Source organism: Haemorhous mexicanus, chromosome 3, assembly GCF_027477595.1.
Source record: "Haemorhous mexicanus isolate bHaeMex1 chromosome 3, bHaeMex1.pri, whole genome shotgun sequence".
Taxonomy (NCBI): Eukaryota; Metazoa; Chordata; class Aves; order Passeriformes; family Fringillidae; genus Haemorhous; species Haemorhous mexicanus.
The window spans coordinates 14002506-14020316 of NC_082343.1; the positions used below are offsets into that span (position 1 = coordinate 14002506).

Below are 17811 nucleotides of genomic sequence, written 5' to 3' on the forward strand. Positions count from 1 at the left end.
AACTTTGCTTTCTTTGCTAGGGCATGGCAGTGAGGCTTGCTGTAACAGTGCCTGGCTGCAGGGTCTCTGTGTCTGCCTGCTGGCCTCCCCAAACTGCCCTGTGCACAGCGATGGCTCCTGGTTTCTGCAGGACACCATTCTGCATTCCCTGGCACCAAGCCTGCTTACTGGCTCTGTTCCTGATGTCTTAATAATGGCATGGAAATTCAAAGTCCCTCTTCAGGCATTAAGTACTTTCTCTGATATGGCTCCTGGGTCTTTTGGGGTTTTACATTTAAACACCTTTTAAAATCTGGCCAACAGCTACTAGGTATGGTGACAGGATAATAAGACCAGCTGTCATTATGGAGAGGGTTTGGAGGGACTGCTTCATCACTGACCTTCATCTTTTGATGTTGAGATTAACTGTAGAAATAATTTCCCCTGGCAAAAAATACAACCATCTGAAAAAGTATCTGTAAGTAGGACTTGTGCCTGCATCAGCTTTCAGGTGAGCCAAAAGCAGTAAGGGTCTGCTTGTGATATCAAACCAAAGACAATTATTTTTGTGTGTGTGTCAGTAGGCTTACCTTATGAAAATGAAGCTGCAGGCTGTACCATCTCCTCTGAAAAACAGAGGCTATCAGTAGCCACTGCCAAATAACAAGAGCAGTTCGTGGGATGAACCCAGCCTTTGATGCGAGGCAAAGCTGAGAAGGCACAGAGGGGGCAGTGAGGAGTCACGCTGTCTCCTGGAGAGATCACAGCCTGTAAGCCTGGCTCTGTATTTCAGCTGCCTCCTCTCTGCTGACAGAAATCCTGGGCACGGAAGGAACAGCAATGGAAAATCCCACTGCATCATTGTTCCACCTCAGGCATGCCTGGTTTGGTAGGCTTCACTTTGCCACACAGGAATCCACAAGTGTACCAAAAGATTATTAGTGGATCTGGAGAAGGAGCAGGAACAAAACCTACTGAGCTGTAAGATTTTTTTTTTTAAAGGGAGAAGATATGCACAAGCAGCCCCCAAGCCCTGACACTCATTCAGTGGGATGTACCTAGGTCCTGCTGAATTCCACTGAAGTTTTGTTACAGGTTTTAATTGGATTAATATGTTGATGGTTGAGTTTCACTACACAGTTCTGTCTGAGATTGTGATTAGTTCCTCAGTTAGCCAATTATCTCTGTAATGTTCCTATAGAGTTGCTCATACCACTGAGAAATGGCTTTAGATGGGGCATATATTAAAGGTGGGTCTTACTAAGGCTGTTGGGTGCGGGCATCTCCCCTTTCTCTGGTTCATAAAGTTCCAGATCTAACATAGCCTTTTTTGCTCAGTAGTGCTGCAGAGAAGACTGGCTCCTCCAAAGTAATTTGAGCTATTGTGATATGAATCAGCTGTGGAAAAGGCCCAGGGTCTTCCCAAAACTTGGCATAAGAAGTAAAGGAGCAAACTGCTGACTGCACTGCATTTCCCTATGTCAGAGGAGAATTAATTAATGTTTTCAGGCTGCTTTGAAAATTAAAAGTGCCATGTGGTACAATACTGCTGATCCTGTTTTTCACCCTGTAGCTGACACGTAGCATGTCCCTTACAAGCTAATTGGAAATTGCTTTTGGTATTTTTAGCATTTTTCAGCAGAGCTGCTACAGCCTGCTGCTTTGTTCTATTAAACGTGCCCTACCTCACCGTCCCCTACCCCCCCTTGCTCTAAGCTCCTCTGCGAGGGAAATAAAAACATCAGTCCCTGACACCATCTGTCAAGCACAGGCTAATCCATTCTCTGCTTGTCTCATGGTCAATTTGGTTTCTCTCTGATTGGTACAGCTACCCTTCTTATTGCTGAGAATTTATTTCTATTCATAGGTTTGGGCTTTGCTTTGTTTTCATGGTAATATTATTGTGATGATTGCAATATTCAGACATACAACCCCTTCGTATGCCCAGACTGGAGAAGGGTACTTAAGCCAACCTGCAACCTTCCAGTAAGGCAGGGAGCATCACTCTGCCCCTTGTACAGAGGGAAAACGAGGCAGGAAGAACCAGCTTGCCCTGGGATATGCGGGTGCCTCAGCAGCAGAGCTGAGCAGTGAGCTCACAGGGCCCCAGATAAGACCCAGTCACCCGTGCTGACTAAAGCACCACTGCTTTGACTCTCTTTCTGCTCTGTTTTGGCTTTGTTTGCAGTGATCTCCATGGGAGCTGTGCAGAGATGAGTAAGACATGGACCTTTGTATAGCTCCTATGATGAGATGCAGCAGATCCACCAGGGACACAGCTCGTGGTTACCCAGTGAGGACCAGCAGCAGATCAGGTCAGCCTGCTAACAAAGGGGGCATGTTGGATCAGTTATTTCCTCCATTTGTTGGTGGTAAATGGGACCCCAGGCACAGCTTTATGGGTTCCTTCTAATATTCTCAATACTTCTGCTGTCCCGTGCCATTAAGTAAGTGGTGATTGCTGTCTGATGGACTGCTCTAACACCTTGCACTCCCCTTCCACGATCTAAAGAGAGGCTGATGAGAGGCCAGAAATGTCAATGCTCAGCTCTGCTCAGGATCAGGCCAGAGCTGACCATACTGAAGAGATATGATTTTCTGCAGGTCTGTCCAAATCAAACAGCAGGTCTTAGCATGTTGATGTTGACCTGTCACTGTCTACCCTCACACAGGCTGTTGTGTTCTCTTCTACCTTGTAATTTCTCTTTATAAAAGAAACCATGCAAAAGACACAGGCTGAAGAACAGCTGGGTGTGTAAGCAGTTTTTGTGTGCTGTATATTCACTGAGAGATGCCCCTCTGCCTCTGTGTCAAATGACAAAAGAATCCTGCTGACTCATTCCTTCCTGCCTTTACTGCCGCTCCTCTGATGATACCACATGGACAGACCCAGGAATGACAATACGTTCTCCAGAACATACTTCCTTAAAATGGCATGGCTTACCCCACAGAAGGAAAACAACACCTTTTTGCATCTCTTTTTCATAACCAACAACTCAAAAGGACTTTTTTTCATTGTATTTTGTCCAAGATTTCTATTTGCCATGGAGGCAGTCTGTGAGCATTTAAAACTGGCAGGGAACTGATAACTCTTGCAAACAAATGCTAAGAAGGGCCACACTTCACCTCATTCTCCTCTGATGTTTCATCTCCACAGTGGGCAGTGTTTAAGGTATCCCACAAAGATTTCAATGTGAATGGCCTGAAAGTCTGCAAGCAGCATGAGTCACAGCTTCACTGAGGGGGGGATGTCACCAAAAGCCATCTCTGTGCCTTTCTACACCTCCAGCTCTCACAGGGCCCCATAGTGTGGTGAAGCTCGAAGGCAAGGTAGGCCAAATCCCTGGAGACAGGAGTCTGCTTCCTCCCAGCCAGGCCCATGGCAATGCGCTCAAGGGGTGCAGGGAGTTGTTGGGTGGCTCTGGCATTCAGCTCCCCTAGGAGTGGGAATTTCTGCCAGACTGTGAGGGAAGCAAGGGGGTCTTAGAGGCTGGTAGAGGGAGAGTGGAAGGCACCAGGATGAGGGCAGTGGCTGACAGGTGCCTGGGAAATGGAGCTTGGCAGGTGGGGAAGGGTTGAGCGCTGCCACAAGGCTCCTGGCTCTGGCACTGGCTCCAGGCCTGGCTCCATCTCCAGCTCCAGCTCTGGCCCTGCCTCCAGCCCCCCCACAGTGGGGCTGCAGCGCTGAGCACTGCCCTTGCCCCTCTCCTCGGCACTGGAGGCAACACTGTGCTCAGCTCTGAGCCTCTCACTTTAAAAGGGACATTGAGGTGCTGGGAGTATGGCTAGCAAGGGGCAACAAGGCTGGTGGGGGGTCTGGAAAACACATCTTGTGAGCAATGGCTGAGGGAGCTGAGGTTGTTCAGCGTGGAGGAGAGCCCACGGCTCTGCACATTTACCTGAGAGGAAGCTGTAGGGAGGTGGGGGCTGGTCTCCTCTGACCTGTCTGCAGTGACAGGACCAGAGGAAAGGGCCTTAAACTGAGGCAGCGGAGATTCAGATTAGACAGAAAAAAATTGTCATTGTCAGGGTGGTGAGGCATTGGAAGAGGTTGTCGAGGGAGGTCACCATCCCTGAAGGTGTTCAAGAGGTTTCTGGACACGGTGCTGGGGTGTGAGGTGTAGTGATTTAGAGGTTACTGTGCTAGCGCTAGGTGGACGATCAGACTAGATGACATTAAAGGTCTCTTCCAGCCTTGATGATTCGATGATTCCGTGATTCTGTAATTCTATAAATCTATAATCCGGCCATTCTATAATTCTGTCATTCCGTGACCCGGCGTGCCCCGCCGGGCGCGGCCGTGAGGCGACCCGGGGCGGGGCGGAGCGCGAGGCGGCAGGGGCGGAGCCTCCGGGGCAGCGAGGGGCCGGGACCGGGGCGGGGCCTCGCCGCGCTGATTGACAGGCGGGGCGGGGCCACGGCGGGGCGGAGCCGCGCGGCCGATCCGGAGCGCCGGGGCCGTGGAGGGCGGGGGAGACACCGGGTACGGAGCCGCCGCCGCCGCCGCCGCTCCCCGCAGCCAGGTAATCGGGCGGGGGCCGCGCTCGCTCCGCGCTACCGGGGAGGCCAGGGCGGCTGGGGAGGGAGGTGGCGACCGCCGCCGCGCGGCGCTGTGTCTGTCGGGCCGCGGCAGAGCCCCGGGCGAGCCGCTCCGGTCCGGCGACGGGCGCGGAAAGGGGCAGTGGTCGGCCCTGCCTGACCCGGTGCGTTACCCGGCTCTGCCACAAAGCACCGGCCTTCCCCCGCCGCGTCCCCTTCTCCGTCAGCGTCTCCCAGCACCGCCCAGCCTTCCCGGCGGGGGCCGGCACCGAGCACCCCCTCCCCGTCGCCGCCGACACAACTTCCTCCCCCGGCCCGGCAGTGGGTAACTTTTCGGGCCGGTTCTTGTGCGGAGCCCCGGGCGGGTGGGCGCGGGGACGTGCCCGGGCCCGGTGCGGGAGCGGGGGTGGCTCGGAGATGGGGGGCGGCGGTGGGCCCCGGGCACGGCCCCTCGGTGCGGCGGAGGCGGCGGCGGTGCCTCCCCGTCAGCTGTTTCCTGCTGTTTGTTGTCAGGGCTCCTGCGCTCCCGACAGCGCCCGGCGGCGGCGGCGGCGGGGGGGTGGGGGGGGGGGACGGGACGAGCCGGGCCGGCCCCGGTTGGCTGCGCGCGCCCCCGTGACGGCGCGCGGGCCGGGCCGGGCCGGGGCCCGCCCCCGCGCGCGCGCGGCTTTGTGTGTGCGCGGCACCGGCACCGGGATCGGCACCGGCACCCCCGCTGCGCCGCCCCCGGGCCCGGCCGCGGAGGTTCCGCGGAGGTTGAACCGCTCTGCCCTGTCGCACGGGGGGCGGCGGCGGCGCTCCGCCTGACGCATCGCCCCTCTCCCGGGCGAAGGTGCCGCTTGCTGAGCGCTGGCCGGCGGGGCAGTCCCGGGTCCCCGCCGCACAGGTGCCTCCCGCGGGGACCTGTCACCGAGCCGGCCCTGGTGCTTGTTTGTTTTGTGGAGGTGCTGGCGGCTCGCTCAGCAGCGAGGCGCATTCGGCTGCTAGCGCTTTTGTTGGGGTTTTCCCCGTGTAAGTATGGATTCCCAGGGAGCTGAAATATTCTGCCAGCGCTTTTGGAAATCTTCTTAGTCAAAGCATAAATAAGACTGCTGTCTGTCTGCTTCATTTGTTACTTTGTGCACAGCCCTCAGCTGTCCTGTGCAAGCAGATGTAGATTAGATTAATCCAGCGTGTTTATTTAAGAATGAAGGCCGTGTTTTGGACTGATATCGCCGTAGAATTTAATAAATTATTTGTCTCTGGTTTCTTTAAACAAAAAACAGGATTAGGGTTAGATTGAGGGAATAACAAAGCAAGTACACACGGTTTTATGAGAGAGAAACAGGGCAGGGCTCTTTCGAAAGTGGTATCACAGAACAACTCTTGCTGTCAGCAACTAATGGCTCTAGATTAACCATTAACTAACGTTTATGACTGAAAGGAAGGGAACTTGCTCCCCAGTTGTAAACATTCCCTCACGTGACTGTATGTAACTGCTGTATATATACTATATATATGTAACTGCTATATATATAATCCTATGTATATTTTTATATAAAGCCTCTTTCTGGATGGCTGAATTCAAGCTGCATGTGTGACAAACAAAACTCAGTTTTTAAGTGCTGCTCAATTTTTCTAAAGCAGTCTTCAGAAGTACTGTGTGGAGGCTTCTGTCATCTGCTACTTTCACTTCCGTAGTTACAGAATTACTTAGAGGTGCAGAGCTTATTGTTTGTATATAGATTTTAATAATGACGAGTGAGTTTCAAGTGTGGTTGCCAAGTGTGTGAGGACAAATGAAACTGCATCTCAAAGCCCAACAGAGAAGACAAGAACAAGCTGTGTTTGTTACTCACCACACACTGAGAGCTGTACATATTTTTATATGTCTGTATTTAACATGGTAATCATCACAAGCTTGAAAGGGGTGTTGTCCAAGTCAGGTCATTGGTTCATGTTTGTTTACTAACATTTGACCTGTGTTGAAATCTTCGGTTGCTCAGCTCTCACTGAAATACGTTATTCCCTAAAGCAAGATTTAACTTAAAAATTACTTGTTAAATGTGTAGATGAAATGCTTGCACACTGTGGATGTTTGTTAGCAAGGTGATTTCTAATTTTAGAGTCTTTACCTACATTTAGGACCTTTCTAGTTTATATAAAATTCTCTTGGTGATATGCACTTAGTGTATTAGCACCCTTTCTGCCAGCTGGATGTTGCTGGTTTGGATGATGGTTGTCTTTACACCATTTCTTAAAAGGTTGTTTATTGTATTTCATTTTTAATGACTCATGAAATCAGTCATGTCTTTGGATGAAGTTTTGTATCATTTCAGCACTAAAACTAATGAAAATGTGTAGTTTAGCTTTCTGAAAGTTGCAGAATGGATTCATAGGCAAAAGTTATCTCAACAGCTTAAGTAGTATAAGAGTAAGTTTATTACAAAACAAGGAAATACAGCTTTCTTAAAAACAGTGGAGTAATTAGGAAAGGGAAAGGAGGAAAATGAAGGGGAAAAGAAGCAGGGAGACAGGTCCAGTTGCTGGTTTTGGACTCTGTGTAGTCGTGGGAAAGAAAATTAATCTGAGTCTGATACCATTTGTAAACTAATACTTTTATATGTTATCTAGCCAGAGTATTGTGAGGGTTTAAGTTACTCTGTGGGTGATGCTGAGATAGGGGGGCTGTATGAGAAACAAGCACCCATCTGTGTGCCTCTGCTCTCTGTAAATGTGAAACAGAGTACCCTGGATTAGTGTTTCACTGCACCAATATGACATAAACAAATTTAAATGCCAGTGTCCTAGTGCTCGCCTTATCCAAGAAAAAATGCAGTTTGCAATAGGAAGTTTACTACTGCACCCTGCAATACAAAATTACACTGCTGCAACTTGCACAAGGGTGTTTTCATCCTGCAAGGCAGCCTGTTGTTAGTGGGTGCTGTGCCCTGCATCTGGGCTTCGCTAAAGCCTCTTCTGTCACTGGACTGTATTCAGTTCCCTTCACAGTTTGCTGCAGTAGCTGGATGGTTCTAAAGAGCAGAGTATGCTGGTCCAGTTCAGTTTCTCTCCTCATTTGGCTACATGTGGTGGTTTCAATTCTGCATGTAGGCAGAGGCCAGGCCTTGTTTACTCGGACAGTCGCAGAAGTTGGCGGTGGACATTGAATCTCCAACCTCCCAAGAGACTGACCACACATGTATTTTTGAATGTGCCCCCACCTGTGAGCAGGGAAACCTGGAAAGGTAAGGAGCAAGTTTTATTTTTTCCTTTATGATTCTTTAACATTTGGTCTTGTGCAGTTGTGCTAAGAATTCTCTTTCCTCTTTTGTCCATCTCTGAGATGAGAAGAGGAAGCTGAAGCCCCGTTCGTGAGATGCCATGATGAAGTTTCAGCCTGGTTTCAGGGTAAGGACATCTTGAGAATGTTTCAGTGTGCTTAGGGGAATGCATAAGCCTTTCTCAGAGGGAGAGAATGCTTATTTGCTCACAAGGAAAATGTTTTTAGTTGGTTAAATGGTGAAAGAGAGGTGGTCACAGTTTTTTGTCCTTTAACTAGCAGCTGTTCTCTGTTGTAGATGTGAACGCAGTAGATGGTGCTGAAGCAACACTGAGGCTCCTCCTGTGAGATATCCACAGTCCAGTGTATAGAGAAAGTGCTTGCTGACTCTCCCAAGTGTTGACGGTCCTGTGTCTTCAAGAGATGCATTCCAGGACAAGAAAACACTGACTGTTAGTTTTAAAGATGTTAATAAATAATTCTTTGTGTTACTTTTTCATTCTTTATTGATGGTGAAGATAGACAGATGAGGTAGTACAAATACCAACCAAGTGGTGCTTCAGGTGGTTTTGGGTGTGTGTGCAGATAGTGGTCAAATTTAAGCTGTTGAATGTCAGCCCTTTGATATGGTTATTGCTCAGTGTTGCTGAAATCAACACTGAAAGTGTTTGGGGGTTTGGGGAGCTACTGCTCTGGGAATGCACATTATAGTACTCAGCCACAGTGCCTGTGTTTCCTGTTTGTCCACGCATTCACTGGGAGAAGCATGCAGGGAGGAAGTCTTTCACAGAGAGATTGAGGAGTGGTATCAAGGTTTATGCTGTCAGAATAATGTTCTGTCAAAATTATGCAATGTCAGCAAACCTGACCTGCTAGGTAATATGACCTGTCATTGATTGCTCTCCTAAAGGTCCTCTCAGGGAGGTGGTCTGGATGCTGAATAATGGAAGTGTCATCATCTCTCAGTTCATGAAGTACCCCTCTCTAGGAACTGGAGAGATTTGACAAGCAATAGATACTTTATATCCCATTAAGGAAAGTAAATAAGTCTACCTTTCTTACATTGCAGCCATTCATTTAATATAATCACTTGTGTTTGCTAATTTGCATGAAGGCAGGAGCACTAGAACTTCATCACTGATACATGCCCAGTAAAGAATGCTTAGCTGATTATAAAAGTGAAATCATGGGCCAAAAAAATAATCTGTTCTTTCCTCAGCATTTGATTTTGTGAATAACCAAGATCCTGGTCCACTACTTTAGAAAATTCTGCTGGTAGCATGATGGAGTTGGTGGGATAGTGTCACTTTCTGGAGCTGTAAGTAGCACTAGGGAACCTGACTGGTTCTCTGGACCAGTGGAGGTTATTTTCTGTATTTTTAAGTGTAAATAGTGGATGACTGGCCAAGTGCACTTACTGTATTTTCCTTCCCCTGTTTAGAGGATCTTAAGCTTTAGAAATGCTTTTATGTTTCACCATTCTTTGGCTTCTCATTTAAGAGAACCCTCCCACTGCCTATCAAAGCTGCCTATAAGTGGCTTTTTCAGATCATTTATGCATGTGTGAACATAAATAGACGCCTGCACCTTTCCTATTGGTAGTGAAACTATAGGGAAAGAAATCTGCACAGTTAACTTGGGTGACTTTGTACACACCAGTTGTGTTTGTAAGGGGCAGGAGCCTCAGAGCAATGGAAAATTGCTTTCCCTTTGTGCTGTTGTGCTTCTGGTTTTTTTCCTGTGTTCAGTAACTATACCCTACAGGATTCAGCATCCTTACATAAGGAGAGAAGAGTCTTTATCCACAGCAAGTACCTTCTGATTTGGCCTTATAAGTGAATGCTGTGTTTTTAGCTTGGGGGAAGAAAAAGGAAGGGGAGAGTGTGAAATGGTTTCAAGTTGAAATCAGCTTCTCTATTTTACAGGAGAGGAGAAAGCAAAATTTCCATGTTAGGTTTTTTAGAAAATCCATGATAAAGTGTGGCATTTTAAGTCTGCATTGCTAGCAGTCATTTTATAATTTTTTCCTACTTTTTACTACTGTGAGCAGTAACATAAAGACTAAGGTGACTAGTTTTATAGTGCTTCAGCTGCGCCCTTACAAATTCATTGAATTCAACAATCAAAACTGAGGTCAGAGGTAGCTGTAGCCTGCTATGTATTTTGACTGTAGTCTACCGGATGGTAGTTAAGTGTAGAGGTTACTTTGAAAAAGTTAGACACTCTGGTAACCTTATAGTATTTTAGTAGTTTCTTAAGAAAACATACACAAAATCGACATTGTTTTGACTTTTAGAGTGCTGACTGTAGAATTTAATTTTCTAAATTTTTAAAATGTGTATTTTTTCAAGAATAGAGATTCCTTATGCACTGTATTCTGAAAAAAATGTATTCTGATACCAGTTGGTTTGTTAGATTCTGCTGTGACTTCAGGTTACTTTCAGTTCTTTAAGGTGACATAAATAAGTGAGGATTTTAGGCCTTGTATTAGAAGGCAGATTTTTCAGCCTTACATCTCTGAATATATTTATTTATGCATTTATTTTAATGTTTGAGGTCTTTAACACTCAAGACTTCAGTCCATGCCATAATGCCATATCCAGAAGTAATACATTTGTATGTTGCTGTGGCTTCTAACTTGCTTGTTAGAATTGCGCTTGTGCTCCCTTCTGAAGTATTTAATTTCCATTTTTAATGTCTCTGAGCTAATGCTTTTCTGAGGGCACTGACAGGAATTATGATTTTAGGCAGGTGATGCACTTGCATTTGAAGTGTTTAGGTGCATTTTTCAAAATGTCATGCTGGGCAGGGTCAGTCTGTGTAAAGGATCTGTTCTGGACACCAGGCTCTGTGTGTGTTGCTCTTGGTGAGATAGGGAGAGGTTTGGATTTATGTTATGTTACCTTCTAAAAGTACTGACAGGGTGGGCATTGTGTTTACTCTGAAAGAAACACCCCTTTGGATGCTGATTGCACATTACTGTAACTTACGATCAGTTAATTGTTTTGAATCCACAATACAATCAGCACAAATATAACGTTATCCAAAGCTAGGAAGGATGGCACATGGACCTAGGCCAAGTGCCTTATGGGCATATCTGTTACAATTGCCTTAATTGCTTGTATTTGTGGTTTCTTCTGGCTGGAGACCTTTTACTGATACTTGTTTATTCACACTTATTGTGTGTTGATTTTCCTTCATTTTGTCAGTATTCATGTTTTAATTTTTTTTTTTTTTGCCTTTGGTTGTTGCGAAAGATAAAGGCATATTAGAAAGGAATAAAGCTTAGAGAAATCTAAATGAAAATACTTTCTGTATTTTGAGTGGAATCACACCTCTAACACTCAGACCTTTTTATTTATCCTTTGAAGAAGAGAATTGGGTATTAAAAGGAAGAGTCATGACATTGCTATTAATTTTTATGTATCCTTCAGATGGGATACAGAAGATTAATAGTGATTTGAAAAATCTGAAGGTAAGGAACCTGAGCTAAAATCTCTCTGTTCAATATTAGGAGCCCCTTTTGTTGCATCATGTTGAAAGAAAACAAAGTGTGAAATAAAGCAATTGGAAAAAAATCATTATGTCAGCGACTTCTGATTTTTAGATGTAAAAATGGTGTGTTAAGTTCTGTCTGTGCAGGTGAAAGTTTTAGTCCATTTGCTTTGTGCATGTTAAGAGTAGGCTTTAAGAAACTGATCCCCTAAACCTTGAAATGAGTTTAAATTAGGTATTTGTGCTTCTTAATGGTGTTTGACTTAGAATATTCAATTAGGTGAGCACAGAATTTGATTGACTTCTCTATGAACAGCACAGTCTCCTGCTCTGAAAAGTAAAACCCACACAATTCTAATATTGCAGTGTGTCAGATTGACTTTGCATTGCTCTGCATGACAAAAGCAGAGACAATACATTTTTCTGATTCCACATCTGAAGCATAAATGGAGGTACATTTAACTTGTTTAACTGTAGAAGTTTAGTCATAAAACTTCTGCAGTTGAAAGGGAAATAACATCATAATTCAGTTCCTTTGTCATGTTATATCATCCTTCGTGATTTAAGTTTTCGGCTATACATTCTGTGCCTACTCACTACTTAACTTTGAGTAATTTATGTTAGTTAGTGTGAAGTTGGTGAGACACTTTAATTTTCCTAAGTAGTGAAGAGGCTGATTTATCAGGCATTGGAGGTCATCTGCTATAAAGTTTTTAATCTCTGGTATTTTTCTTGTTGGATTTGCTGAGGTATTTTAATGATGAGGCTTTGGAAATACCTTGGATAAATGACACAGTATTTTATATTTGGATTAGACAACTTTAAACATTTGTATATAAAACTGTCTGGTGTAAAGACTGGGTGGATTGTTTATTATGTGAAATAGCATCCAAATCCTTCCTATGTTGGTGTGTATGTGAAACAAAGAAGTGTCAAGTCACATACAGCAGCCAGGGTGCTATACCAACATTTTGAGTGGTGGTGTTGTGTGATCGTGTGTCATAAATTGTGCAAAGCTATGGGGAAGTGACATAATAAATATGTATTATAAAAGGTGGGGGTGACTTGGGAAAATTAAGCTATAATTGTCTTGGTGACTCAGTGTAATTCTCAGTGCTTCATTTCTTAGTGCTGACTAAGATGAGTGAGTTGTTGGGAATGTACTGAAATAGAATTTCAGTATTGTGTTAAAAGAAGTGGAAGCTTCTGAGTTTAAGAACTGTAGGGATCAGTAGGGGGTCTGCAAAAGTCTGAATTGTATTTTAAAGGTTTCAGTTTATGTTTCTCTCATTTAATGCAATTAGTTTGTATTTAAGTAATCTTATTGGTAAAATGGTCACTTTGGGAAATATCTTGTCTTGAAGGCAGACTGTAAGTTCAGCAGTTCACCAACAGAGAATGACTTGGAGCAATCATTAGCTGGATTGGTTTGAAGAATATTCTGCCGTATTTATGGGATGTTTGCCAGTTTCAATTTTTTTGCTGCAATGTTTTTTTTACATGATGTTTCTTTTTGCTTTCAGGTCTTGAGTAGAAACATAGATAAATTCTGAAAATGGGAAGAATTTTTTTGGATCATATTGGTGGCACTCGCCTGTTCTCCTGCGCAAACTGTGACACGATCCTGACCAACCGCTCCGAGCTCATCTCCACTCGTTTTACAGGGGCCACAGGAAGGGCCTTTCTTTTTAACAAGGTTGGTAAGAAGTTGGAGGAACTGCTGATAATTTTTGAAAAATGAGTTTGTGGGATATGAATCTGTCATAAGATGGAAAAAGCTTCTTGGCTAAAGTGTTGCATAATTACTATTTTATTTTCAATTTTTTTCTGTCTTTGAAGTCAAATTTGACATTTACTGTTGTTGAGAAACTTAACTAAATTAGTTTTGTCTGATATACTTAAAGACTGTAAAGAAGACTGTGTATGTAGAGGCCTCAGGCCAAAATTGATGGAGTTTCAACTTCAGAGACTTCTGTAATATGAACCTCAAAGTCACTCTGAGTGTATCTGGTGTCTGTCAAAGGGTTCCAAAGGTTTTTTCACTTTTATGCAGTTTAAAAAAAAAGTCTAGATAATATTTTGTTTAATTTCTGAAATGCATTTAATGTAACAGTAGTCTGGCAACTTAAGTTGCCACAATCAATCACAGTCTTTTTTACAGGCAGTAATACTCTGGTTTAGTTTAAGAGTTTTTAATTGATTCAATTCAATAGATTGAAATACAGATGTCAAAATTTTTGAGTGAATTGAAGGATTATTTATTAATCTTGCATAAAGACTTGTCCATTAGATTAATTGAAAAAAATGGTGATTGTCCTTTGCTTTCTCACAAAGTTCCTGGTTATATAATGCTTGGTGTATTTTAGTTTCATTTTTTTCTTATAAGCCATTTGCCCATGGGCAGAGTTGATAGAGGCATCAGTCGTGTCTTAACTATGTTTTGCTCTGGGACTTCTGGTTTCCTGAATCTTATCAGTACCGAGAGATTTCTTCCTCATCCAATAAACTCTGGATCCTGGAGTTCAGATTTTTTTTTTAATGTGAAATAGTGGGGTTTAATTACAACAGTTCGAGGTTTTGCATTTCTGCAGTCAGAAGCTGTACATTTGAACCAGTCAGGTGCAAAGCTGAGAAAGTAGTAAGTCCCATCTTTTAGAATCAGCTTGGGTATAGTTCTGACATCAGCTTTTCAATGAGGTAAGCATCCTGGTTTTGTGGTGATGTTGCCAGAGAAGTTGCAAGTATATTTATACTGCTGATACAGCACACAAAAAGGTGCATGTTTCATGTCTACGTTCTCAGCCACTGACCCTGGCTTTTTCTTAGGTAATTATTTCAAAGGCACCACAAGATTTTTAAAGAAGTACCTCTTTTAATATTTTTTTTCTGAGTTCTGGGACTTGGTGATCACATCAGTTGCTAGAAATGGGTTACATACATTACAACTGGTTTAGTATAAATTTACAAGCTGTTTGCTGGGAGGTTCTCACCCAGAGTTGAACACAGCCCTTTTGCATATTTTGTTGTAGCAATCCCTGTCTCTCAGTTAAAATGTGAGGGTTTTACATCACTATGAAGCATATCTTTAAGGTGTTACCCTCTCTCTCACAAAGCATTTTTAAGACTGCAGTTTTCAGTTGCTGTGTGGTGCCACAGGCTCTTCCCTTCTAACGAGTCATTTAGCAGGTTTCCCATAGGCAGACTAATCCTCTGTGTTCCCTGTGTGTGTGTCCCAGGTGGTCAATCTGCAGTACAGTGAAGTTCAGGATCGCGTCATGCTCACCGGCCGCCACATGGTCCGGGACGTGAGCTGCAAGAACTGCAACAGCAAACTGGGCTGGATCTATGAGTTTGCCACTGAAGACAGCCAGCGCTACAAGGAGGGCCGCGTTATCCTGGAAAGAGCCTTGGTTCGGGAGAGCGAGGGCTTCGAGGAGCATGTTCCATCCGACAATTCCTGAAGAGGCCCCAGTCTCTTCTCAGGTCTCTTCAATTGAAACTCCAATGTAATAAAATCAACAAAAAAATCTGCTTACATACACTGTCACCTTAGCATCAGAGTCGGATTCATGGACTACAAAGTGGGAAAGATTGTGAGAATATTTCAGATGGAACCTTACTTTCTTTATTCCTTTTATATTTTACTTTCCCTTCAGCAGCTGTTTGTAGAAAGAATGTTGTGCAGATGCTGTAACTTCTCTCTTTCATTTACATCTGTTAGATTTGAGATTGTATCTTAAGGTACAGTGGGCTAAAAGGAAAATATTTGCAGGATTTGTCTTTTGTTGGAGAGAAATTCAATGAGAAGTTTTTTTTTTTTAGTTTGCACAAACTGATGTCAGCATCAAGTTATTTTAAAACTACAGATGTTTTTTTAAAAGTATATTCCAACTTTTGGCTTAAGTTTTTAGTTAGGTTTTTGGTTTTTTGGGGTTTTTTTTACCCAGCCTTTTCACCTGGTTTGCTAGCTAAAGTGAAGAGATCCGAATTTGTGCTGAGTGCTAAAGGTTCAGTGTTGGTACAGCTTGGGCTGGCCCATGTGCCATATTCTTGTTGAGGTTGATTGGTAGCACAGAGCCCATTATTTCTTGTCATTCTTGACCCAAAGATGTCACCATTCCTTGTTTATTTGTGAAGTCCCATTCACCACATAAACTGGTGTTGATTGGAAACTATCCTTGAAATAGGGTGAAACTGCTTGGCTTTTTTTAACTTTAACAGATGTAACTTATGAGCATAGTAATAATATAAAGTAATAGCTGTCTGTTTAGTCTTGCATTGCTTACAAATCCAGCTGTGTTTGTAATGATAGGGATCCACTGAGAAACTACTGTTTCAGTAGTCTTTTTTTTTTCATTTCTCTAGTAATCTCATTAAGTTAGACAGGGAATTGCAAATCTTAATTCTTCTTCAAGTAGCTTTCTTTAAACCCAGAACTTCCTATGTTAAACACAGCTGCTGTGTAAAAGGAGAAGATTGCCAGCATGTTTGTTCATGCGTAGAGTTATGCAATCTGCATCTCTTGAAAAGATTAACTTAAACAGCTTGTTTTCAAATGCTGCTTCTGGTGTTGAAACCTTTATCTCTCAACTTTGTTGAACGTTTTCATTGTGATGTTATGTTTTTATCTTTCTGGGCAGCAGTACATGTCAGCCTAGTAGTAACTAGTGACTTGGATTCCTACTTTGTTCTTGTAGAGGTCAGCTCTGTTTAAAACAGTGATCTTGCTTGCCTTTTTTAGCAAAAATGCTGTTCATTAACTTAACTCAAGGGTGCCCAAACTATTTCATTGTGTCTTAAGCCATAAGTTAGGATCTCAAGGGCTGAAATTTATTTGAATGTTAGATATGTATGATTTCTTATCCAAGATACGAGTTGGTTGTGCTTTCTTTTTCTTATTGGATAAATTGTGGTCAACGTGTGAATTAAGTTACCCACAGACGTAGGAAGGGGGGAGAACCCCACCCAGCCAAATGGATGTGGGTTCTGACCTTTCAGAGTAATTTTCTTCTCTAGACACAGCTCCATATCTGAAACTAAGATGTGGAGGGTGACTATGCAGAGTATTTTTCTTAATTTTTTTTTGTTTGCCAAGTGGCAAGTTGGACACCCCTGACTTGAATTTACTGCCTCTTTCATGTAAAGGTAGCTTTGTTCTAGAAATGTCACATAGAAAGAAAACAGAGTAGATCACATACCAGAGCTGTGCTTGAATCAAGCTGCTTAAACAATAGTGTACTTGTGCCTCAAATGAATCAGTTTTTGCACTGAGTACAGTAGTACCCCATTATCTTGTACTTCTGTCCTTCACAGGCCCTGGAAGCGCCATTAGCATGGTTCTCTGCAGTACTTTTCTTGTACTTCTGACATTACAGTACAATAAAGTATGTTTTGTCCTGAACTGATCTTTGCTGTCCTTTTAGAGTTATTGTAATGGAGTCTGTCAGCCAAATCACATAACCCATCTTTCATTCCTTGTGTTAAGTTTCTACAGCACAGTGACAAGCTGTTGATGAGCATCCCTTTCTGTATAGGTGATGAAAGAGTTCTGTTGACTTTGGAATGAGCCAAGTAGAGCTTTATGCATACCACTTGGACTCTTGAAAGCCTTCAATTTACTCCCGTTAAAAAGAGAAAACAAAAAATGTCTCGTTTTATGGAATTCTGGGTGCCAAATGTCTTTCCATGACTTTGAAAAGGCAGCAAGCTAAGCAAAAATCTGCCTTCTGCAAGAAACTTGAGGTTTTGGCTTCTGAAATGAATGAATTTGGTATTATATATCTGGACTTCTGTGACTTTTTCCTTTGTGTTCAAATGTTAGCCAGAAACCTGCCAGCAGCTGGTCAACTTCTAAAGCTGAAGAACTGAGATGAAAGGATTATTCTGTTGGTGTGATGGGGACTGGGGCTCTTATTCTAACATACATTAAGATCATTTCGGTAGAATGTTGGTGTGAAATGCTAAAAATTACTTTTCACAAAGCCTTTGATTTGAAAAACACATGTGAATTGAATCCTTCAAAATCCCATGAGACTTAAGCAAGTTCTATGCAGTTTTAGAAGACTTTGGCTTGGATGCTTGCTTGTTTTATCTTACATGCTGTTCCCTCCTGTATCACTTTTGATGGCTCTGGGAGAGTTCAGCCTCCTATATTTTGGCTGCTCCTCCTTGAGACACTTGGTGTGTGAACACAGATAACTTATCTGTGGGGAACAAGGCAATTGGTTACAGCACATATAGAGACTGAGGACACATTGCTATTTGGCATCAGCTGCAATTTTGTAGTTGTGCAGTAGCCTGGGATTCTCAAATGAGGGCTGGCACAGGAAAATGTGCCACCACAGTGATCTTTTGCCTGGCATGTGGTGGGGCCTGAGGTAAAGAAGGGAGCAAGGAAATTGCAGTGCACAACAGAGTGCACCTTGCATTCCTAGAGACCTCAGAATCTGTGCTCCTAGACTGCAGCTTGTCCCAGCAGTGGTGCTGTGACATTTGCATGACATGGGCTGGATTAGAGTTCCTGTCACCAATGCTGT

General features: G+C 43.6%; 1 protein-coding gene across 4 annotated transcripts; it reads left to right on the forward strand.

The window, feature by feature from the left end:
• The first annotated feature begins 4387 nt into the window (after positions 1–4387).
• Positions 4388–16680, forward strand: YPEL5 (yippee like 5). Of its 4 annotated transcripts, XM_059840864.1 has the most exons (7): positions 4388–4502; positions 7612–7745; positions 7844–7908; positions 8079–8232; positions 9000–9098; positions 12799–12971; positions 14512–16680. In XM_059840864.1, exons 6-7 carry the CDS (start codon positions 12831–12833, stop codon positions 14734–14736), a joined length of 366 nt encoding a protein of 121 aa, XP_059696847.1. In that variant the 5' UTR covers positions 4388–4502; positions 7612–7745; positions 7844–7908; positions 8079–8232; positions 9000–9098; positions 12799–12830; the 3' UTR covers positions 14737–16680. The 4 variants fall into 4 exon arrangements, with proteins under 4 accessions (XP_059696847.1, XP_059696846.1, XP_059696848.1 ...); XM_059840863.1 differs by lacking the exon at positions 9000–9098; XM_059840865.1 differs by lacking the exons at positions 8079–8232; positions 9000–9098.
• Positions 16681–17811: the final 1131 nt, after the last annotated feature.

What these genes read in the sequence shown, in the direction of transcription:
- YPEL5 (XM_059840864.1), top strand. Translation starts at nt 12,831, where the DNA reads ATGGGAAGAATTTTTTTGGATCATATTGGTGGCACTCGCCTGTTCTCC. An exon ending in GGGCCTTTCTTTTTAACAAG is followed by an intron (nt 12,972 to 14,511) that starts GTTGGTAAGAAG and finishes TGTGTGTCCCAG; the next exon opens with GTGGTCAATCTGCAGTACAG.